The 23,206-nt window shown below is 47.7% G+C and overlaps 1 protein-coding gene across 2 annotated transcripts in view; it reads left to right on the forward strand.

The window, feature by feature from the left end:
- Tmem131l (transmembrane 131 like) overlaps window positions 1-22,958 on the forward strand; it is a 142,224-nt gene extending 119,266 nt beyond the window's left edge. The window contains exons 27-35 of one of the 2 annotated variants that reach the window (XM_021157333.2): window positions 7,525-7,649; window positions 10,510-10,649; window positions 11,683-11,865; window positions 14,719-14,797; window positions 16,000-16,082; window positions 19,744-19,864; window positions 20,734-20,825; window positions 21,828-21,967; window positions 22,528-22,958. In XM_021157333.2, the coding sequence (XP_021012992.1) occupies window positions 7,525-7,649; window positions 10,510-10,649; window positions 11,683-11,865; window positions 14,719-14,797; window positions 16,000-16,082; window positions 19,744-19,864; window positions 20,734-20,825; window positions 21,828-21,967; window positions 22,528-22,800 (1,236 nt within the window). In that variant the 3' untranslated portion in view covers window positions 22,801-22,958. The remainder of the gene's footprint in view (window positions 1-7,524; window positions 7,650-10,509; window positions 10,650-11,682; window positions 11,866-14,718; window positions 14,798-15,999; window positions 16,083-19,743; window positions 19,865-20,733; window positions 20,826-21,827; window positions 21,968-22,527) is intronic. The other variant, XM_085835807.1, reaches the window with a different exon arrangement.
- Window positions 22,959-23,206: the final 248 nt, after the last annotated feature.

Genomic DNA, 23,206 nt, shown 5'->3' on the forward strand with positions numbered 1-23,206 from the left:
CTCCACTGCCCAGTCACAGGTTCTAGCTTTTATTGACCAATAAATGGGAGAAGGTTCACATGAGATCCAGAGTATGTGATAGACTGCTTGTCCGAGGGCCACATCAGAATTCAAACAGCATCAGGACCGCCCACAACATTGAGGTGTCATTGAGAGAATGAAAATGTGGGCAAAGACTATTTGTCCTGTCAAGTTGAGATGCAATTACAGCAGACATTTTTAAATGAAAATGAGCCTGTAAACTTGTCCTGAGGAAACCAGGTGAATGACAACCCACCAAGTAGACGTGAAGGGTCAGGGTTGCAGAAGTTGCATTCAAGGTCTCTTATTGGCATCGGCTTATTCTATATCCAGAACTAAAACTAAACAGCAACAATAAAGCCAGATTGCAAATACTAAAAACCCTAGTAGATATAGTAATACCTAAGAGGTTACTGAAGATATAGTAATATCTAAAACACTTGGAAGGTGGGGATAGTCAAAGGCAGGTGGAAGCGAATTTTAACTGTGATCATTCCAGGTAGAGGGCAGTCTTGTGTGTGAGTCTGTTTGTCTGTCCCTGTGGCACTGGAGATCAAACCCAGAACCTATGGATGATAAGTACCACTAGGATACACCCCAACAATCTTTTTCTTAACCGTCTTGTTTTGGAGATAGCTTTGGCTATCCTGAAACTCACTATGTAGACCAGGTTGGCCTCAAACTCTTTCCTCAGCCTCTTGAGTGCTGGAATTAAAGGCATATGCCACAGTGTCTGGCCCTTAAAGAGATCTTTAATGACTAATATATAATGCAGAAAAAATGTTAGAAAGTTGATAACTCCTTTGGTTCTACTTTGGTTACTTAAAAAAAATTAGATTCTTATAAAATTGGACCATAATGTTTGATCTAAAAGGAACTAATTGTCTTAATGTCACCTTATCCATTTCCTGTTGTGTCACCCTATGTATGTGTAAGCCTAATGGAGAACTATTCAGAAGGAAGGTTTATGAGATAGTCAGTGAGCCTGGCTATTTCTGTATTCCAGGCTGCTCAACCTTACACAACAAGCATGACTCTTGCTTAAATTAAATGGAAGTACTGTAAATAAGTAAACCATAGACATTCCACAGTGGGTTGAGAAAGGCACAGGAACATGGATGTAATCAAGCAGCAAGACTAATGCTGGCCTACAGGGTTCTGGAAAGCCCTGGAGGGAGTAGCATCTTGTACAAGCATAGCATACAGAAAGGTCAAAGAAGGCAGGCAGCAAGCACTGCAGAATCTCCAAGAGGACCCAACAGGGCCGACACCTGGGAGTGTCTAGGGAGCCCATCTGGTTGAAAGGCAGGCACCCACAGGGAAACATGGGCAAGAAGGCTCTTGGGCTCTCCATATTGAGACTGCCAGGCAGGAGTTAGGAATAGGGGTTACCTCTATGGAGCTGGACCTGTAGTAGCCTGACTTTATTACTCAGAGTTCTCTATATACATACACACATATGCATTATGTATGTATACATATATGTATTCTGAATATATATGAACTGATAAAATGAGGCTATGAATATATACACATGCATGCATATGTATACACATACATAGTATATGTTTTTATTTATTCATTTATTTATTAAAAGATTTATTTATTCATTATTATATGTAAGTACACTGTAGCTGTCTTCAGACACTCCAAAAGAGGGTGTCAGATCTCCTTATGGATGGTTGTGAGCTACCATGTGGTTGCTGGGATTTGAACTCATGACCTTCGGAAGAGCAGTCAGTGCTCTTAACCGCTGAGCCATCTCTCCAGCCCTTATATTTAGACTGACTTACCAGATGTGGTCTATGTAGTCCAACAAGGGCTATGTCACAGTGCAGTCTGAGAATCCGGGAATTTTTTTAGTCCATGAGACTGAATGTCCCTTCCATCCTAATCTGGTGCTGGGGTCCCAGAGGACTCCTTGACAGCTGCTGGTTTTCAGTCTGTTGGAATCCTGAAGGAGTTGAATTTAATATGGGTATAGCGTCTGAATAGACGAATTCACCAGCAAGATTGAGAGCAAGAGCTTCCTCTCCCCATGTCCTTTTATGTGGGCTGTCTGTCATTGTATGGCCCAGATTTAGGGGATCCTACCTAATGTGATCCAATCAAGAAAATCCCTCACAGGTGTGCCCAACTTCTGTGGCTTCAGTTGATCCCAGATGTAGGTCAGAGTGACAATCAAGGTCAGCCGTCACACTTTCTCTACAGTATGAGCAAAGGTGTGGCCTAAGCCTGAGTACTAGGTGATGTAGGGGTGCATGTGAGGCAGAGGAACAGATGCAGGAAGGGAAGCAGAAACCACGTTTAGGAGTTGAGTATGGAGCCAATGACGCCAAGGTTCCTGTGGTCTCATGTCGCCCTGAGAGGCAGAGGTGATGCTGCTAGCTCCCTCTGCCACACACATGTACCAGAGCCCCACTCTGTGCCAGATGAGCCTTGTGTATGCTGGCCCTTCATTATGAGGTTTTTGTTTTTTGTTTTGGTTTGATATTTTCTCCCATTCATCTCAACCATCAAATCATTTGAGGGCTTCACTGCCCCTGATCAGCCCTGTGCTTGCATACACTCTGGGTCTGTGCAGCTTCCAACCATCTACACGCAGTGTTGGCAGCTTGCTTAGCAGACTGTGGGACCAAAGATTTGGGGCATTCAGAATGGACTTTGGGACCCAAGGATGTGCCCTTGGTTGCAAGGTAGATATTCTGGTGCCATCATGTGGCTGACCTTGGTCATTGCCTCGGTGTTTGTGTCCTGATTCTGTGGGTTTGTTCCTTCAGGTCAGTGGAAGCTTTCTGCACCGCACTGTGCATTAGAGAGAGTCACTCAGTGAGCACGGTCACTCAGCATAGTCACTCAGTGAGCACGGCCACTCAGGGAGCAACCCTCGGTGTGTGCAGTTTGCAGGTTTTTTTTCTTGCTCATTCTTAGTGCCTGACTTCATCGCTTCTAGAAATCTGTTGTGGACAGACAACTAGCTCTCTCTGTTGACAAGGAGGGTGAAGACCTGGCTTGGAAGCCATAGACTAAGCCTTAGCTCTGGGTTTTTATTTTCTCTTAAGGGCTTTGTTTGTTTGTTTGTTTTAGAAAAGCAATTTATGATCACAGAAACATGAAAAGGAAAGGGGGAAAAGATGTATCATGCAGCTAAAATGTAATGTTTTTTGAATGAGATCTTTAGCTTTTTTTTTTTTAGTGTAATATAGTTAAGAGTATAGTTAAGAGTTAATTGCGTGTATATAAAAGTTGTAATCCTGATTTTCTCATGTGGTTGAGTATTGAGTGGGAAGCTGCTACTCTGTCCTCCTTCTGCAGGCTGCCTTTCCTCTTCACTTCATAAATAACTCTGTGATGACTCGTTCTGACTCACTGTGATGACTGCAGGCAGGACTGAGTGGTTCAGCTTCCTCAGTGTTGTCAGGCTGCCTTCTAGGAGGGTGACTCCAGGTGACTTTCTCCTGGGTGGCAGTTGAATGAGCTGGCCTCATTCTCCCTGAAGCATCATTTGTGTCAACAATCTTCTGTTGTTGGGTTCAAGGCCCCCACATGCCCTACCACTGAGCTATACCCCTAGGCCAGTTAGCAAAATATTGGGCATGCGATAGATGAACAAGGGTGTTTTGTTTGGGGTGTTGTCGATTTGGGTGATGGGGCTTGGATCCAGGACTACTTCTGGGTGGAAACAGCTGTGTTATCTTTTTATTTTATCTAGGGAAAGACGATTTTCCTCCACTTTGTATGTGTGTAAAGTTAAGTGGTAGAGGGAAGTGTTTTTTAATCATCCATCCCAAATCCCACCATTGGAAAGGACAAACTCTGTGAATTAGGTAGGCAAGCATGTTCTAGTAACCTGTTACCAGCCATGACGTGGTATTCATGAATGTAAACATACTATTATAAACACATGTGCTTTCTTTTAAAAAAATACAAGATACAAGCTTATCTACACGGATCTATTTAAGCACATTGTTTAATTATGGAATATTCTGGATAAACTCATCTTTTTTCATCTTTTCTGTTTCTTCCTCAAAGTTGATATCCTTTGCCTACTTTGTTTTGGATGTTAGTCTCTCTCTCTCCCTCTTCCTCCCTCTCTCCCTCTCTCCCCCTCTCTCCATCTCCCTCTCTCCCTGTCTCCCCCTCTCTCCATCTCCCTCTCTCCCCCTCTCTCCATCTCCCTCTCTCCCTCTCTCCCCCTCTCTCTCCCTCTCTCCCTCCCTCCCTCCCTCTCTCCCCCTCCCTCTCCCTCCCTCTCTCCCCCTCCCTCTCCCTCCCTCTCCCTCTCTCTCCTTCTCTCTCCTTCTCTTTCCCTCTCTCTCCCTCTCCCTCTCTCTCCCTCTCCCTCCCTCCCTCCCTCTCTCCTTCCCTCCCTCTCCCTCCCTCTCTCCTTCCCTCCCTCTCTCTCCCTCTCTCTCCCTCTCCCCCCATTTCGCCTCTCTGTGCTTTCATGAGAGCTCTGGGAATCTGTCTTCATCTCGATGTCCATTAGTCCCCTCATCTCCAGGGGAGCTCATGGAGTAGTTCAGTAATAGACATGGATGAAGACTCGGGAGCAAGGTTTAGGCTCACAGACACTTGTGCATGGCGTGGCCCTTTCCTGGCTTGCCCACCTTCTCCTTAGGAGACCCTTTCCAGCAGAACACAGTCAGCCCTGGCTTCCTCTTGCTCTTGGTTCCCTGCTGGATTCCCTAGCCACTTGTATAGTAGCTGCTTGCTTCTGACCCTGGAACCCCTCTATGCTGTTGCTCGGTTAGTGCTCTCTTCCCAAGTCAAAGATTCCCTCATGCTCTGCTCCCTCTGGTCTTTGTGTCCTAGCCTTTCCCCTGGCAAGTGGCTCATGGACTCTGCTTCTCAGACATCTGACTTGGCTCTGAATCCCCATGTCTGCCTTCTCCTTTCCCATCTCATCCGCATAGACTCTCATGCTTTAGACCCCGGCATCCCTCTGCCATCCTAGAGGTGTTCATCCTCCCAGTTGTGCAGGCTGACAGTTTGTTCCAATCCTGCTGACTTCTGAAAGGCAGACAAATGTTAGAGACCACTGTCCAGCCCCCACTCTCTGACCCCATTTAAAGACCAACCCTTGACCTGTGTTTGTTCTTGGACAGCAAGGCTTCAGTGCATGGGTTGACAAGCTTTTGTTGACTCTTGCAGTCAAGGTGGTCACAGTGGGGGACACAGACAAAGTTCCTCCAGCAGCAATTAGTGACAAACAATGGTGAGTGCTGGGAGCCGTGGTTCTGTCCAAGTAGTCTCTTCTGTGCCTGTCTGTGGACCGTCAGACAGAAGCCTGGAGAACGGGTCTTTCTGTGTGGGACTTAAAATATTTTTAAACACATTTAGAGTAAAAAAAATATCACGTATTTAATATTGGGAGGATTAAAAGAATAAAAAAGAAAGCAAAACTCCATGGCCCCCCTGCCTGTGTGACCTAAGCTCCCTGCCTTTTCCTGTTACACATGCAGGAGGCTCTGATAGCCTGGACTGAGGACAAGTAGGGAATTGAACACAAGCTTCCCTCTTTCTCCTTCCAAGTCCTGTTAGCCAAAGGGGTTAGCCAAATGTCTGTTAGCTTGCCAAGGGTTCCTCCTCTGATTTCCTGGCCACCAAAAAGGATGGTGAATGAAATGAACTAACCTTTGCTTTGTTCACAAAAGAAGTCTAAACCAATAGAGAAGTTCTGGTCCAGGGGTCCAGGGTCTTTGGTGTGGGGGTACACCTCTGTACTTGTGGGTCTCTCGAACTTGTGAAGACCATGGAGGAGGCAAGTCCTTCCGAGCTGCAGGAGTGCTGTTAAGCCTGAGTCTCTTTGCCTGTGCTCTGCTTTAGAGGGGAGGAGGGAAGGAGTGGGGGAGGGGTTGGCGCACACCCTAGAGGATGGGGAAGATGCATTAAAGGACCTTAACTTAAGGGACCATCCCATAGCCACCAACTGAGCCTATGTATAGACCACACCTAACGAAGTTTTTTTTTTAATTTTTAATATTTTTTATTACATATTTTCCTCAATTACATTTCCAATGCTATCCCAAAAGTCCCCCATACCGCCCCCCACTTCCCTACCCACCCATTCCCATTCTTTTGGCCCTGGCATTCCCCTATATTGGGGCATATAAAGTTTGCAAGTCCAATGGGCCTCTCTTTCCAGTGATGGCCGACTAGGCCATCTTTCGATACATATGCAGCTAGAGTCAAGAGCTGCGGGGTACTGGTTAGTTCATCATGTTGTTCCAACTATAGGGTTGCAGATCCCTTTAGCTCCTTGGGTACTTTCTCCAGCTTCTCCATTGGGAGCCCTGTGATACATCCAATAGCTGACTGTGAGCATCCACTCCTGTGTTTGCTAGGCCCCGGCATAGTCTCACAAGAGACAGCTATATTTGGGTCCTTTCAGCAAAATCTTGCTAGTGTATGCAATGGTGTCAGCGTTTAGAAGCTGATTATGGGATGGATCCCTGGATCCGGCAGTCTCTAGATGGTCCATCCTTTCATCACAGCTCGAAACTTTGTCTCTGTAACTCCTTCCATGGGTGTCTTGTTCCCAATTCTAAGAAGGGGCATATTGTCCACATTTTGGTCTTCATTCTTCTTGAGTTTCATGCGTTTAGCAAATTGTATCTTATATCTTGGGTATCCTAAGTTTTGGGCTAATACCACTTATCAGTGAATACATATTGTGTGAGTTCCTTTGTGATTGTGTTATCTCACTCAAGATGATGCCCTCCAGATCCATCCATTTGGCTAGGAATTTCATAAATTCATTCTTTTTAATAGCTGAGTAGTACTCCATTGTGTAAATATACCATAATTTCTGTATCCATTCCTCTGTTGAGGGACATCTGGGTTCTTTCCAGCTTCTGGCTATTATAAATAGGGCTGCTATGAACATAGTGGAGCATGTGTCCTTCTTACCGGTTGGGACATCTTCTGGATATATGCCCAGGAGAGGTATTGCTGGATCCTCCGGTAGACAAAGTTTTAAATATGTGTCTATGTAGTGATGTTCCTGTAACTGTCAGTATACTGGATTAAGTTCTTCATAACAACATTTGTACGTGAAACATGTTCTGACTTCATTTACCCAAAAAGCTGTACCTAGTTTAGAACATCCTCTGGTGGTCTGGCTGTTCACAAAAAGTTCATCTCAAGCGAGTTTGAATAGAGATGCGGCTCCTACCTTCCCGGGTCATTTGGATTCTGCTCGGGCAGTTGATTAAGTCAGATACCAAATGACCAAGTGGAGGCAGGAGGTTTAGCGCAGCCACCTGGATAGCACTGGCAGATCTCTCCCTTTCAGCCCCTTGGAGGTTTTATAAGCAACAATTACTTTTTCTTCTCTGTCTGCCAAACCTGAGAAAGCAGAGACAGAGAAAGGCCGGTCTCGAGTCTGCAGAGCCGAGGTGTTCTGGATGCAGACAGTTGGTCCTCAAAAGTTAAAGGCAGTCATGAGTTTCTCTTCAGATAGTCTCTTGAAACCACAAATGTTTCCTTTCTCCTCTTCAGCAGGAAGATCCTTCCAGGAAGAGGAAGCTTCAGGAGAAGAGAGAAGGAAGCACACAAGCCCTCAACTGGAACAAAGCCCGGACTTGTAGGAGAAACAAGAAAAGGGCCTCTGCCCAGGCCTCCAGGTACGTGTTCCTGCAGCCCCTTCCCAGTTCAGTGCAGATCTCCACTGACAGCAGTGCCTCCTCTGTAGGCTTAGGTGGGCACCACAGCACAGGGCAGTGTTGTGTTCACACTCAGAGGAATTTGCTGACTCAGTAGAGTTTCTCATTGTAATTTTACTCCTTAAAAATACTGTAACATGGGCTGGAGAGATGGCTCAGCAGTTAAGAGCGCTGACTGCTCTTCCAGAGGTCCTGAGTTCAATTACCAGCAACCACATGGTGGCTCACAACCATCTGTAATGGGATCCGATGCCCTCCTCTAGTAGACACAGACAGTGTACTCAGATACATAAAATAAATCTTTAAAAAAAATACTGTAATATAACCTTTTAAGACTTATATTTTTACCTGCTCCTTATAAAATGCTAACAGCTGTGGGAAATTTTAGAGAAAAGACCTAAGCTGTCCCTTATAACGTGCTACCTATGAAGTTGGTACTGTGCCCTAGAAACCCTGCTGTTTGGAGACACCATCTTCTCAGCCTTGCATTTCTTTATCTGGAAGAGTAGGGGGCTAAGCAGTGTCTGTGGAAACTCTGTGTTGCTGGGATTCCAGGCAGGGCTAAACCCTAAATCTAGTGTACTGTACGTTTCTCAGCTTGAAGAGTTTTTTAACCAGATGAGCAGTGTGTACGTTCATTCTGACTCCACATCCAGCGAAGTGGCCTTTGAGTTCTAGTTTTTCATCTTTGATTCCCAGCACAGCACATGTGTGTTGGAGCCTCTAACAGAGATGTTCTCCTTTCTTTCCTTATCTACAGTTAGGCTTTCCCGGTTCCGCAGTTCTCCCTCTGCAGGATGCCCCCTGCAGTGCCCAGTTTTCTATAGAAAGCTCCATTCCAAGATCCTGACCCCTGTCCTCATCAGTCTCTAAATAGCCAAGGCAGGAGCTCTCTCCCTCATGCAGGCTTTGCCTTTGAATCCTGGCATCCAGAGGCATCACCACCCTGTGAGCTTGGTTAGGTGCTCTAGCATGTTGTTTATAAGGTCCTCTAGCCCTTGCACATTTGAGTAGGTGTGAGGTTCCACTGTGCTATAATTGAGCATTCTGAGGGGTCAGAGCACCCAGGAAGGCTGTCACCAAGCTCAGAGTCCATGGTTCAGCATTGTCATAGCTCCTCCCAGGTCCTCGTCTGTATTCCGTGAAGACAGTCAGGTGCCAGTTCCAGGGCAGCTTTCAGGCTTTGCTCTATACATAATTCACACAAGGCAGTCAGGACAGTGGAAATTATCATGTTACATACCCCAGCATGCATGGTTATTTATTTGAGAATTGGAGTACAGTATTCTGTATAAGGGAAACATCAGGCCTTTTGTATTCTCCTATATGTATTTTTATAAATTTTACTTGTCACTTTAACGTACTGTATTTTCCTAAATAGGAACATATAGAAACATAAGAGTACAACTTCACCAAATAGTTTTAGAAAACGTCTTAAAGCATATTTCTGAGATCCAAGCAAATAATCAAATTGTTTAAAAGTAACTAGCGAGTAGTCTGTGTCTGCTCACAACTGAGACCATGGCAGACACAGGCAGGTGCTGCTGGATACCTGCTCTGTCCACAGCTTTCTGCCGTGTGCAGAAGCCAGTGACATCCCGCTCTGCATCTCCCATGTCTGGGCTGCAGTCTCATCATCCCACACACATCACACAGGCACTGCCATGACCTGTGCAGAGAACTCACAGGGTGCTTCTATATGTTTTAATTAAAAAAAAAAATGTATTGGTGTGTGCACACATGTGGGTAATTGGTGGGAGTGCATGTTAATGTGAGTGTGTGTACACACATGTCAGTATGTAGTGGGAGTACATGTTAATGTATATGTGTGCACATGTGGGTAAGTGGTGGGAGTACATGTTAAGTTAGTGTGGGTGTGTGCACACATGTATGTATGTGGTAGAAGAACATGTTAATGTGGGTGTGTATGTGCACACTTGTGGGTATGTGGTAGGAATACATGTTAATGTATGTGTGCACACATGTGGAGTTCAGAGGCTGATGTTGGGTATCTTCTGAGACAGTTTCTCACTGAACCTAGACAGCTCATCTGCCTGGCCAGTGAGCTGTAGGAATCCTTCTGTCTCTGCTGCTTCAGATCTGGGTGTAAAGGCCGCTGTGTCTAGTGTTCTACGTGTGTTAGGGATGGAATTCTGTTTTCCATGCACACATACCGAGCACTGATCAAGTGAGCAGGTCTTTCCAGCCCGTGCGTTTGTATATTTCTACTTAGGAAATAGCATTGTAACTACCTCCTTGAGGAAGTGCGGTTTAACTTCTGAGCTTTTGAGGGAAGAGGCTTATTCTTTGTACTGACTGCACGTTCACAACTGTGCGCCAAGTAGGGTTAGATCGGTAATGTCTAAGCAGATGTTTGCAAGTGAGAAGGGATATATTTAAATAAACACTCAGACCTTCAGGAGACACAAAGCAGCAGGTTCACACACTGAAAATCCAGATAAATCAGGCCAGGAGCCCTGGCTCTACCCTGAACTGCCAAGCGACTGCGCAACACTGGGGTCTGTTCTTCTCACTGTACAATGTGGAAATAGATTAAGTTTCCTTAAATTCATTCTGATTCAAAATGCTAACCTCTTTGGGGATGCAGGAGTAAAAAAAAAAATGAACCTATGACTTATGTGTGCTAAACATAGTTCTACCACTGAGCCATTTCCGTCTCCACATCTTTCAGGGACTTAGGGGCCTTTCTTGCTCATCCTCCTCCCACAGGACTGAGAGAGGTGGCCTCAGATTGTGATTTTTACCTGACACACAGAAAGTGTGTCTGTGTAATGAGATAGAGATGTGGTCTTTCTCACAGTTCTCCCAGGCCTTCTGAGCAGAGCGAACAGAGGCTTGTCTGCAGTGACGTCAGAAGCTGGTGTGCACAGGACGGCGCTGGGGAGACATGTAAGGCTGGCACAGAAGTTTCGGGCAGCTCCCCTGTACGGAGAGAGGAGGGTATGTAGCACTGGGATCCCAGTGGTGTCCTTGGGATCTGTTCTTTGAGCTTTTGAGAAATGTCATTTACAGGCCACGTAGCTGTTGGCAACTCCAACAGAAAGTTGTCAGGGTTAGATCAGAAAGCACATGCCCTTTTGAGCCTGAACATGGCTGCTGTCCCTCAAGTCTGTCCGTTCTCAATTGTCTTTGTGTATACTGTTGAAGGTACAGGACCAGTGTGCACAGGCCTTAGGCTGGGCCTCTTGGGGAAAGGGCAGAGCCAGGTAAAGCAGGATGTCCCACTTTTGAACTGGTGATTTCTGCATGGCTCTGTAGTTTCTAGATCAGGCTGCTGGTACACAAGGTGGGCAGTGCCCTGGGAGTGGAAGCTGTGCAGACACCAATTCCAGAGCCGGTGTAGGAGGGAGGATGGGGGCAGGAGGCCACTAAGGGTGGCAGTCGGAATGTAATCTGTGATCCAGTCCACACCGACATACCCACATATGAGCTCCACTTTGCACACTAGACACTAAGGCAACAGCCGTTATCCCTCTTCCTTGGTGATCCCCTTGAAAGATGGGTGTTGCTCTGAAGTATCAGTTGGGCATCAGTAATCAGCAATATTTTGAAACCTGAAATAAACATTTTAATAATAAAGGGGGGCATTGTAAGTCTCTCATCTATTCAGTAGAATAGACTCAATTTTCTTGATAGAAATTTTTGTTTGTTATTTCTAGAACCATTTGCATGTAATTCAGTCTGTTTTGCAGTTTGAGGCTCAGATCCCATGCTGGGCAAGTGCTCCTCTTCTGAGCTCCACAGAGCCCTGGAGCCAGTCTTAGATGAAGGTTCTACCTGGCCCTGCTGTCTATCCGCAGGCAAACCAGACTTAGCTTGTGCCCTGCTGTTCCTTCAAGTCTGTCATTTTTCACTAGCTGAGCAGAGGTGGCGACTGAGCATACCCTGCCCCTCTTACCCCCTTGTCCACTTGTTCCCATGGCACTAGTGGGAACTGTCTTGGTGCAGCACAGCCCCTCTTCTGCCTCTCCAGACAGTTACTACCAGAAGTCTGAGAAGAAGTGTGCAGACAAGTTTTGCTCGGACTCTAGCTCCGACTGTGGCAGCTCCTCCAGCAGTGTGCGGGCCAGCCGGGGCAGCTGGGGCAGCTGGAGCAGTAGCAGCTCTGACTGTGACAGGAGGCCAGTGGTGGACATACAGCACTTCCTGCCACCTGGTGAGTCAGAGGCCCCCTGTCTGCCTGCAGCCAGTGCAGGGCTACCGTACAGGGGACAGAGCGCTTGCCTTGCCTCAGGCTGTCTGCTTAGCTCTTCTCCTTTCTCCTCCCGATCTCCATTGTTACTGGTACTATTTCTGTCTTTGAAACACTTCAAAGACCTGAACAATTGTATATCTTTTTTATTGTACTAAAGTATGTCACGGGACTGACTGTTGGTTTTTTTTTAACCATTTTAAATGTACAGCGTGGTGGCATAAAGCACGTTCATTCATACTGTACAGCCATCGCCACTAGAACCTTCCCATCCTTCCAAACCGAGACTCTGTGTCCACTAAGCAGTCACTGCTGTTCCTCTCCAAGCCCCTGCTTGCCTGCTTCTGCTCTCTGCCCCTAACATGACTGCTCGGATGTCTCCAGTAACTAAGCCATGGATGATGTAGACATGCATGGTTGTCAGATGTGGAGTATATGGTTGTCCTGTATGGAGATCATGACTGATTATGACCCATGTATGATTGTTTTTGTGTGGAGCAGACATGATTTTGGATTATGATATTGGTCATGTATATGAATCGGATATGATTATGTTTTGCTGAAAGATTGATTTCACTCAGTGACATCCCGAGGACTCATTACAGAACATGTCAGCTCCCTTCCTTGTCGAGGATTGAGGACATTCCATTATGCATGTATGTTTGCTTATTGCAGCTCCTCAGTGGGCAGTTGGTCGCTTCTACTTTTTGGCTATTGTGAATAAGAATAATGCTATTATTGGCATGTAACCTCACGTATTTTTGAGAATTTAGTGATAAGAGATCAGCTATGATTGTATTCCTGTCTCCTAGAATTAATATCTTTTTCCCCACAATTGCTGTTTTATAGTTTTTGTTGTTATAGTGGTATTACATTTGTTATTAGGCATGTGCATGTGTATGTGTGTGTGTATGTGTGTTTGTGTGTGTATATTTTAAGTGTTTATATGCATACACCCCACACATACACACCCATGTTGCATATGTGGATGTCATAGGACAACTTGTGAAAGTTGGCTCTATCCTTACATCCTGTGGACGCCAAGGATTAGACTGAGGCCATCAAGTATGATAGCAAGTGCTTTCACACACACGCGCGCGCACACACACACACACACACACACACACACACACACAGATATATATATATATATATATATATATATATATATATATATATATATATATAGGGAGGGATTGATTGATTGATTGATTGATTGATTTTTTTAAAGGGAAGAAAGCCCTTGATCATCTACCCACTTTTCCCAACAGAATCACTATCGTGATTGTTTTTGTGGGTACTTTTAGTATAATTTTTTTTGTGTTTATAATTCCATCAGAAACATGGGGAATTATTTGTTCTTAGGTTGTATAAATGAAACAGTAACTCAAAATAGCATTCTGCTTTTTGCTTTTGTTATTTTTTAATAGTCCTGGGTGAGCAGCCCGTTTTGTGAAGTTGTTTTCAGCACAGTGAAGGGACATGCAGAGACTCAGTAACGCTCATTCCATGATTCCCCGTGTATGTAGACGTGTTCACCTTGGGCCCTGAGAAAACTGCAGGCATGTCTCTGCTCCCAGTCTGGATCTGCACGAGGGCTCAAGGCAATACTTGCCCCATTCCGTGCAGGGTCCCGGGTGGCCATTCATGCTTGGCTCAGTATTTCCCAGAAGCCCAGGGCACTTGCCTCCCATCCCCTGCCCTCTCCATTATGGATGCCTCTAATAGAAGCTGGTAGACAGGTGTAGTGACCCAGCCCTGGACAGGAGCCCAACTCTGGCACTCAGGGGGGCTGCTAGCGGAGATTACAACTTTTAGATCATAATATAAGACCCTGACTCAAAACCTGTAAACAAAAAACAGGGATGTGGAATAGTGGCTTAGCATGTGCAGGATTCGGGCTTCAAATCCAAATTCAAATGGCAAGAGGGAAAAGATAGACGTGAAACTGCAATCCAGGTCCTCAGCACCCTTCTGTCTCCTTCCCTGTTCTCCACTCACCCCCTCAGTGTTTCCCTGATGCTCCCAAGGTTGCAGTGTCACAGATACATGTTGCGTGTCTAGTTGGTAATGTGCTTCATGTATAAAAAGGTTACAATTTTCTCAGCCTCTGTGAACGGATTGGCCCCCTCCTTGGAGAAAGTCTCTGTCTTGTGGAAACACAGAGTAGATGAGGGACAGGCTTTTGGCATTTTGGTGGGTGAGGAGGATTTTCATGGCTAGAGTCAGCCTGTTTTTCACACACTATTTTTGTACTCTGTTTACCAAAGGACCGAGAGTTTTCCAAGCAGTACACACACGGGGCTTGAATTGAAAACAAACTTCTAGGAAACATAGAAGGGCAGATTTGTGGAGAAAGAAAGGATGATATTTGAAGGATGGTAGTACAGTCTTCACGTTGTGCCAGAAGGTTAGAGGGTGACAGGAAAAGCATCCTGAACTTGGATACCCAGCACCACCCACATGGATGCTGGTGTGGTGATGCCCTGGAGGGCAGGGCAAGGGCAGATCCTTGGAGCTCATGGGGCCAGCTCTGTGATTAGGGGCAGGCCTTGTCACAACATCCAAGAAAATAACAGAAGAAGACCTCCAGCCCTGACCTCTGCTGACCCCGTGCATGGGGACACACACCTGCGCCCACACAGGCAAACCACCCACAATTCAAAGAACGAGAATGTGTGCTGGTTTAAAATGAAACAGAAAAAAAAAAATGAAAAAAGTAATAAAAAAAAAAAGAGCAAAAAAAAAACAAAAAAAAGTAAAATGAAACAGCTAGATCGTGTCAACATGCTCTGATAACACCTTCTTTCAATGCAGGAGACGGTGTTTCCCCACAGGATTTCCCTTCAGAAGCTTCGGTCCCCTTGAGCCTCCCACAGCATGTCTGCAGCTCCACGTGAGTATTGGAGGTCCTCCCTCGCTCCTCGCCGCCTCAGGGCCACGTTCTGCTTTTCTGTCAGTGAGGTGCTTCTTGGTGCTTTGCTACGTAGGCTGAAATCAAAAAGCCTTTTACAGACAGAGAAACCCGATCTGATTATATTAGTAACTCAAACGAGTGACCATCGTCATGGCTCATGTGGAGACTCTCTGGTTTTGTTGTTTTCTCAACAATGTGGCCACACTAGGAACCATCTCCCCTGAGTAGGACTTGAATTCAGTCTGTGCACCAATAGTTCAGTGCCTGCAAGGGCCTGGTAGACACAGTCACAGTCTCTTTGTACCATGCTTTCTTCAGCATTGCATGGGGGTGGGGAGCAGAGATACAGTTGCCCCTCAGCTTCTGTTTGTAGTAGATTCTAGGACCTACACACATGGCCAACTCTACAGATCCCTCATATAACATGGATGGTGACATGTGCCTGTCATTCTGGCACTCAGAAGACTGAGGCAGGAGGATTGTCATGAATTTGAGTAGCCTGTGCTTTGCACTACTAAGGACTAGACTGATTATCCAGTATTATGTGGCAAAACCCTGTCTCAAAATAGGAACAAAATGAGACTGTTTTCCCAGGACTATTTTTGCCAGTCCTCCCATATACATTAAGTCATGTCCAGATACTGAGAGTGCTAACTTGGTACAAATGCCTGTGATGGCAGTGTCAGGCGGCCTTTTAGGGCATCCTTACGAGAGAAAGACAAGTGGGTTGTCAGTGCCCATTCAGCCTTTGTAGGTCCTACATGGCAGCTGCTGTGCAGGACTCCCTCCAGAAGTTCTCAGACCACCCATGTGGAATCAGTGATGACTGAGGGTCAGCAGTGCCTTTCATAATGAGAGGAATGTGGCATCAGCATGCAGGATAGCACTTTGGCATGACCCCAGGGCCCCTGGATGCCATGTGAGAAAGACTTGGCTCACACACATGAAAGCTCTCTGTGACCTATCAGAGGTAGAGAGCCACTGAGCTGTGAAGACTGCTGCTGTCTGTATTGGAAGCTGCAGCTGACGTCACGGTATCCTTCAGCTCTTGCCTGGCTCTGTGCATCTTTCATATCTGTGTTTCTGAAGGGATTATGGTCAGACTCAAAGGAGATTTGGCAACGCGGTTTTCAATTTTCCTGCATGGAAGTCATGGTTTCCTGTCTTCCCTTTGCCTGCAGAGATGTGAGTGTCCTGCCTGAGTTCACAGAGTCCCCCTGTCCTGGTCTTCCTGCCACACCTGCAGGTGCTGGAGAAGAGAAAGGTAAGGCTCACGGCAGGCATCAGCCAGGCTCTGTGCTGGGCACTGGAGAAGGCACCTCAGGCCGGGGTGGGGGGGGTGGGGCTCCCAACCTCCTGCTCTGTGGATAGACATCAGCTGCCCCAGCTAAGCATTCTACATCAGTGTGAACACCCTCAGCAGCCATGACACAGCCAGCCAGAAATGTTCCAGAGCTCTCAGCAGAGCCTCCTCTGCACCGAGCTCACTGACCCAGTCAGAGATAACAGAAACAAGAGAACAGAGCTGAGGTGTGAGCAAGCCAGCACAGTGGGCTTGCTCTGCTCGCCTGCCCCTCCGTGTGGGACCCACTAACTGGGCATCAGCAGCCTAGCTAGAGGCAGGTTCCTGAACCAGGATGTGGCAGAGCTGAGCACTAGCTGCACTTCCTACAAGTGGGAAAGACAGCCAGAGGAAACCCTGCCTCCCACTGGGGCCTCCAGTGAGGAGTCATGCCCTCCTCACCATCCATTCCCAACCCTAACATTCTTTCTCTTCGTTTTCTATCTGTCTTTTTTCTGGCATCCTGTCTTATTCTGGGGTTCTTCCAAATCAGGGTCAGGAATTGTGGCAGGACATGCCCGAGTTTTTCTCTTGGTGGCAGCTTTAGGTTTGACATACGTACTTGTTTCTGTGCATAGAAGCTCCTGACACGCAGAGTGCTGCCCAGAGGGAGGAGGGCTCCAGGTCAGCTTGGGCTACACGGCAAGGCAAAAGCTTGCAACCATTGCAGAGGTTGCAATAAGGAGGAAAGATTAAGCTGCCTCGTTGCCATCTTGCAAATGTTCTGGACTTGTCAGAGTTAATGGAAACAAATTGTTGGTGAACTGGACCTGGTCATTAATCCATACAACACAAATGTTTCCAATGAAAGAAAATGCAAAATTCAGTCATTTCTACTTTGCCAAGCCAAGGTTTGGATGAAGGTTTGGCTGGCTTACTCATTTCTGTGAGCTACTAGAGGATAGAATTTAGTTAATCCTGTCCTCTATTAAGAAACAACAAACTCCAGATACCCAGGGCTAGCAGAGCTCAGCAGAGGAGCCCCTGCCTGGTAAGCACCAGGCTCTGGGTTCCATCCCCACGCCATAAGCTGGATTTACCTCAGTGGCGGCTACTCTGCTTTTCTTCTGTCTGCTAGAGTTTCTGTGAAACCTCGTGTCCCAGGCTGGGTTTACATGTGTGTTTCAGATGTCGTTACCTGCTACCCATTAAGAACTACTTTTTTTTTTTAATCACCTCTTGCACTGCTTGGCCGAGTCCTGATGAGGTCAGTTGTCCCCTGGTCTGCTGTGCATGGACACTGTCCTGCCCATTTTGCTCTCCCTCACCTTGATACTTTTGCCCCTGCCCTGCAAAAATGCCTGGCCCCTGGGGAGTGAGTTCCTTGACTTCCATAGGTAACTGCCTTTGCCTTGCAAAGCTCACGGTAGTGTTGCTAGTCCTGCCCAGCCCCAGCCTCTGAGGGGTAACACCCACCCACCAGCAGGTCTGCTATTCTCAACTACCCACAGTGGCATCCGCTGTCCTGGTCTACTTGCCTTCTGCCTCAATCTAGTTGTTCCTGCTTCTTACTCCAGACCTTCAGAAGTTCCCCTCACCCACACTGGCCTACCATGGAAGGCCATCTGCTTCTCTCCTGTTGCCTCCTTCTGTCCTGGGAGTCTCGCCCATTCCTGTCCCTTCTCCACTGTCAGTTGCTACCTCTGATGAGTCCTTCCTGTCAGGACATGAGTGTGCGGTGATCCCTCCCATCTGTCAGACCCCAGCAGTAGCCATACCCTGCCTCAGGATGTCCATCTCTGCCTGCTGTTGGGTTCCATGGCTCCTGGCCCAGAGGCCTCCTTAGGGAGTCTGTGTTGGTGATGACAGCTCCCTCTGTCCTCACCCTCAATGCCTGTGTCCCCTTCTCACCACTGCTCCCCTGAAGCAGAAGTCAGGCCCCTGACATGGCTGTGTTACCCCATCCTTGGTCCCATTTGTCTTCAGTCCCCATGGACCAGTTTCCGTCGTGCGTTGCTCATTCAGTTCCCCATCACCTGAGGAACCCTGGATCTTCAGAGCCTGAGCCTTGATTCCTGCTCCTCCCTCTTTTCTGTGGTTGGCTCCTCTGCCAGTCTTCTCCACATTTAAAACTTCAAGTCTCAACTTGAATTCCCACATCTCTCAGATTTGTGTCTATAGCTTGGGCCTCTCTCCTGAAATGTAAACCATCTTACAGCCAACTTATGGTTGAACACCTTTGCTTCGGAGTCTAACAGCTACTGTACACAGTGCTCGCATCTCCAGTCCCTTTTTCTAACGGCCTAGGCCCCAATCTCAGTCATCCTGGGGCCTTCTTTCCTAGGTCACCCTTCCCTTCTCAGTCTGTGGAGCCTGGCAGCTTGCTCCCCGCCTCCTCCCTGACTACCTGCTCCCAGAAGTCCTTACTGATGCCTGACAGATGACCTCCTTCTGCCTTCCCCCTTTTACTGAGTGCCATTATGTGTTACACATAAGTGGTATGACATGACTGTCAGGGCTGGGAAGCCCCTGAGATTTTTCTTCCTACTCAGAAGTTAATGTCTTGTCTGGAAACAAGAGACTCTGGCTCAGACAAGTCTCACAGGACATCAAGAGACGTGAGCTTCGTTCTGTCAGTTCTTCCTCCATTGCAGCAGGGATAACACAGACCCGAATAGACTCCTGGTTTTAGGGAACCCAAGACCTGATGGGTGGGAAGCATTGTTCTCCCGAGCTTGCCACAGGCGGACATTGGTTCTGCCCTGTGCAGTATGGCAGGCAGTGGTGGTCCCACACCAGAAGTGTACTGCTTCCTGTGGCTGGTTGTGACAGCTAGGCATGTTACATGCAGTGCCGAGGCAGCCTGGCAGGGAAGGTGCAGCCCTCCTAGACTGGCAGCTGTGTGACAGAATGAGACACGGGTTTCCTGAGAGGGATAGTTGCCATTTTGTCTCAGACATAGGGCTATGTCAGCTGCACCAATGTGGAGTGTCCTGAGCAGCCTCAGAAAGACACCTGAACAAGATGGATGTAGATGTGGCAGGAGAGGAACCCACATCTCTGTCCAGCAGCAGGCGTGTCTGCTTGGTGTCCTGCTGCAGGCCCCAGTATGTCTGCTGGCTGAATGTGTAGCCATGGGAACTTCTGCCCAGCACTCCCACTGCTCAGCAACCAGGGTTTTCCCACCAAAGCACAGTGCCAGGCCAGTCAGCCCCTAGTCCCTCTCTCCCTCCTTCACTATTTAATCACTGGTTTTTCTCTGTGGAGACCCAGTAACACCTACTTTGGACCTTCTCAGACTGCTCCCCACCTAGCTGGAACTTCCAGATGCATATGACTCATTCCCTGTCTGCAGTCACATCTTCAGCAGAACGGTCCCTCAGAGAGGCCTGAACCACCAGACTTAGGATTGTCATGTGGGCCGGGAGGTGGTGGCACACACCTTTAATGCCAGCACATGGAAGGCAGAGACAGGCAGATTTCTGAATTCAAGGCCAGCCTGGTCTTCAAAGTGAGTTCCAGGACAGCCAGGGCTATACAGAGAAACCCTGTCTCGAAAAAAAACAAACAAAAAAAAAAAGAATTGCCATGTGGACTCTCCATGTTGTGTTCTGCTCTTAAACCTTCCTCCTTGAACCCTCAGGTCTGTATCCACCCGGAGGCCTGTGGCCTTCCCAGCCGGTGTGTCTGACCAGCAGCTTCAACTGCCCAGTGGAGAACGGTGCCCCAGGGGTGTCTCAGGAGCCCACCTCCATCCCTGACAGGTAGGCCCCACTGCTCTTATACAGCTCCGCTTGGCAACTGGAGCCGGAGCTGGAGCTCAGGGCAATCCCACGGATACTCGGACTGTGCCTGGGAGCTTTGTGTTTTCTGCCTTCTGGAGTTACACTGTGCTTTCAAACAGCAGCCGCTGTGAGGAACATGAAGTCTGAGCAGTACAGCTGGCAGCCCCACCTGGCATGCCCCTATAGATTGAAAGCATGATTTCATACATGGACCAAATCTGAAGTGCTCCTATTACCTTCTCCCAGGCAGATCTTCATTTTCCCGTGGCTCATTCTTAAACACACTTACAAACTGAAACGGATCAGAAACCTGATATCAGAAAATTGTTACACAATAGCAGTCTGCCGTACTATGTTACTCAGTGAGGGGACCTGGCAAATGTCAGTGTCTGATGTCACAGGACCCACTTGATGGCTCATTGTTACAGTATCCCCACCTTATCCCTGTAACGCACATCAGCCTGCAGTGACTGCAGTACCAGACAGGTTACAGTGCTGACCTTTGCAAGCGGAATGCTGCTTGTATTCTGGGGACAGCTGGACATTTGATTAGCAGGACCAGCATGACAGAGCTCTTCAGGTGTATGCTGGGGCACTGAGGGTCCCCTGTCTTCCCATGATGCTAACACAGCTGCAGCCAGATTCTAGCTAACAGATGCGGTTTGGAAGGCAGCGTGCTCTTGACCCAGCCAACTGTCCTGCAGGTACAATGTCCTTGGCAAGAAGCTAAGCCTCTGGCTCTGACTTGACAGAACACACTGTTTATGTCCCTATCCTGGAGACTTGCGGATGAGGATGCAGGGCAGTAGAGCCATTCCTCTGACATGATTTTTGTTTGTTTTTTGTAGCAGTTTCATTGATTGGAGTGCATCCTGCGAAGGCCAGTTTCCCAGTGTGTACTGCCCTCTGGAACTGAACGATTACAATGCCTTCCCAGAAGGTAAGGCACTTGGCCAGTGCCAATGCACTTTTGCATTCTCAGAAGTCAAAGTAAGGTGCCTGTGCACCTAACAGTGTGCAGCCTGGATCCGTGAGGGGGCTGCTACTTGGATCCACTTGTGCACATGGAAAGAGGCAATTTTGAATGGACCCTCCCGGCAGTCCTTGCTCTGGTGTCTGGGGGCTTCTGTGTGTAACCTCATCCCACTGTGTCCTGTAAATTAAGTTGAAATGAGTCACTTATGGCTCTATAGCCTGAACAGGGCAGCTGTTCTATTGGGCAGCAGGGCCACAACTTCTCAGTAGGAGACTCTCCTATGGGATAGACAGGTCCTGACTTTACCCCTGGGTCTGGGGAACCCTGAAGGAGGGAACCAAGCTTGGGGCAGGAATAGTGGGCACATATAGGTGCTCCATCAAAACACGTGTGTTACAATAAGTATTAAGAGCTGGGGAATTCCCTGAGTATCTGGAAACTGCAGGATAGAGCTGGGCCAGCATTTCTCTTGGCTGGCACTGCCCTTCCCAGCCACGTGTCCAGTGTTGATTCTGACACTGCATTATAGCCAGCTAACCACAAGAGGGAGCTACAGCAGCTGTCTCCCTAGGATTAAGGCTTTAGTACTTGTAAGTACTTTATGGGGCCATGTGATCTATATGCAGGTTGATGAGGGTGGGGAGGGCTGGTAATTAACAAAATAGAGAGCTCGTAGCTGGGAGGTGTATCCAAGAATGCCTGAGCCCTGAGGGTTCCATCCGCACCCGGCCCTGAATGTTGTGGGGTTTGAGGGGAGGGAAGAAGTTTGGCACTGTCGGCTTCTTTAGAAATACTCTAACCTATGTGTGTTAGAAGTATCCCCATGTGATGAGTGGGTACAGACACCTCAGCCCTGCTGGGCGCTCTGCCTCAGCATGCAGACTGCACTCAGGGTTAGGGCAGCCTTTATCCTCCACTGAGAATTCAGCACCTCACCAACACAGTTTTTTCTCCCATCCCTCACAGAAAACATGAATTATACCAATGGCTTCCCCTGCTCCTCGAAAGTTCAGACGGACTTCATTGGCCACAGCACCCCCTCTACCTGGAACACTCCGGCCAGCATGCCCGCTGCCTGGGGCCATGCCAGTCTCGTCAACTCTCCAGTGAGTGCCGCCCTTCCTGTTCCCCTGCACTGCTTTCTCTTCCTGTGCTCTGCTCCCTTCAGCACAGAGTGCAGGTCAGGCAGACTGGTGGGATTTATACACAAGAGTAGTGGCCGCGTTCTGAAGTCTGTAATGTGGAGACAGGCAGGAAGTCTGTGTCACAGGCCTTCAGTGGCCTCCATGGCCTTCAGTGGGGTTAGAGGTGAAAGAGGGGCTCTGCAGCTGTCTGTAGTGCCCACATTGTCTCTCCTCACACCCACACTACACAACACTGTGTCTCCTCAGGCCCACACCACACAACACTCTCTCTCCTTGTGCCCACACCACACATTTCTTCACGGGAGACATTTGACTGAACCCTTTAGATTGCAAATAGACTTAACAGATCAGATGAAAATGTCATAGCAATGGGACGGTTTAACAGCTCTCAGGTAGGCAGGTAGACATGACATCATGGCCGTGTCCCCAGGGGTATCTCTTCAGTCTCAGTGTTTTGTCTGCAAAGCCCCTTCTTGGTCTCTAACCTTTGGCTCTCTTGTCCACCTTTGTTTCCGCTTCAGTCCTACCTCACGAGCACCCGAAGCTTGTCTCCCATGTCTGGACTCTTTGGTTCCATCTGGGCCCCACAAAGTGAAGTGTATGAAACTTGCTGCCCCATCAGCCCTGCCACAGAGCATGCGACCCACATGGAAAACCAGGTCATGTGCAAGGAGTACTACCTGGGCTTTAACCCGTTCCGTGCCTACATGAACCTGGACATATGGACTAGCACAGCAAATCGCAATGCAAACTTCCCCCTGTCCAGAGACTCCAGCTACTGTGGGAACATGTGAGGGACTGAGCTTTGAGCAATGTGAATAAAGGGCCTTGTGTTTTGATTCCTAGCGTAAACTGGTTGTTGCGATAGAGTACAACATTGGTGGATATTTTGGCACTTTTATATAAAAATAAATGTTTTGTTTGTTTGTTTGTTTGTTTTTGCTTTTTAAAATCTGGGTGTTTGTTTTTTTTTACCCCTTTGCAAATGAGTTTTACAGACTTGGCATCCCAGGTCATAACTTCCACCACAGGAAGGGGAGGCTATGGCTTCTGTCCACGCATCCCAAGTACCTGTGGGGATGCTGCAGAGTGTGACTTAGTCCATCACTGCCTCTGGCAGTCAGTGCTTTGGAAGAGGACCTTGTGGTCTGGTGAAGGCTAGCCAGAAAAGTCCACCTAGCAGGAAGTCACTTCCCGATG

The sequence above is a fragment of the Mus caroli genome, unplaced genomic scaffold (assembly GCF_978045245.1).
Source record: "Mus caroli unplaced genomic scaffold, Mus_caroli_1 scaffold_3, whole genome shotgun sequence".
NCBI lineage: Eukaryota > Metazoa > Chordata > Mammalia > Rodentia > Muridae > Mus > Mus caroli.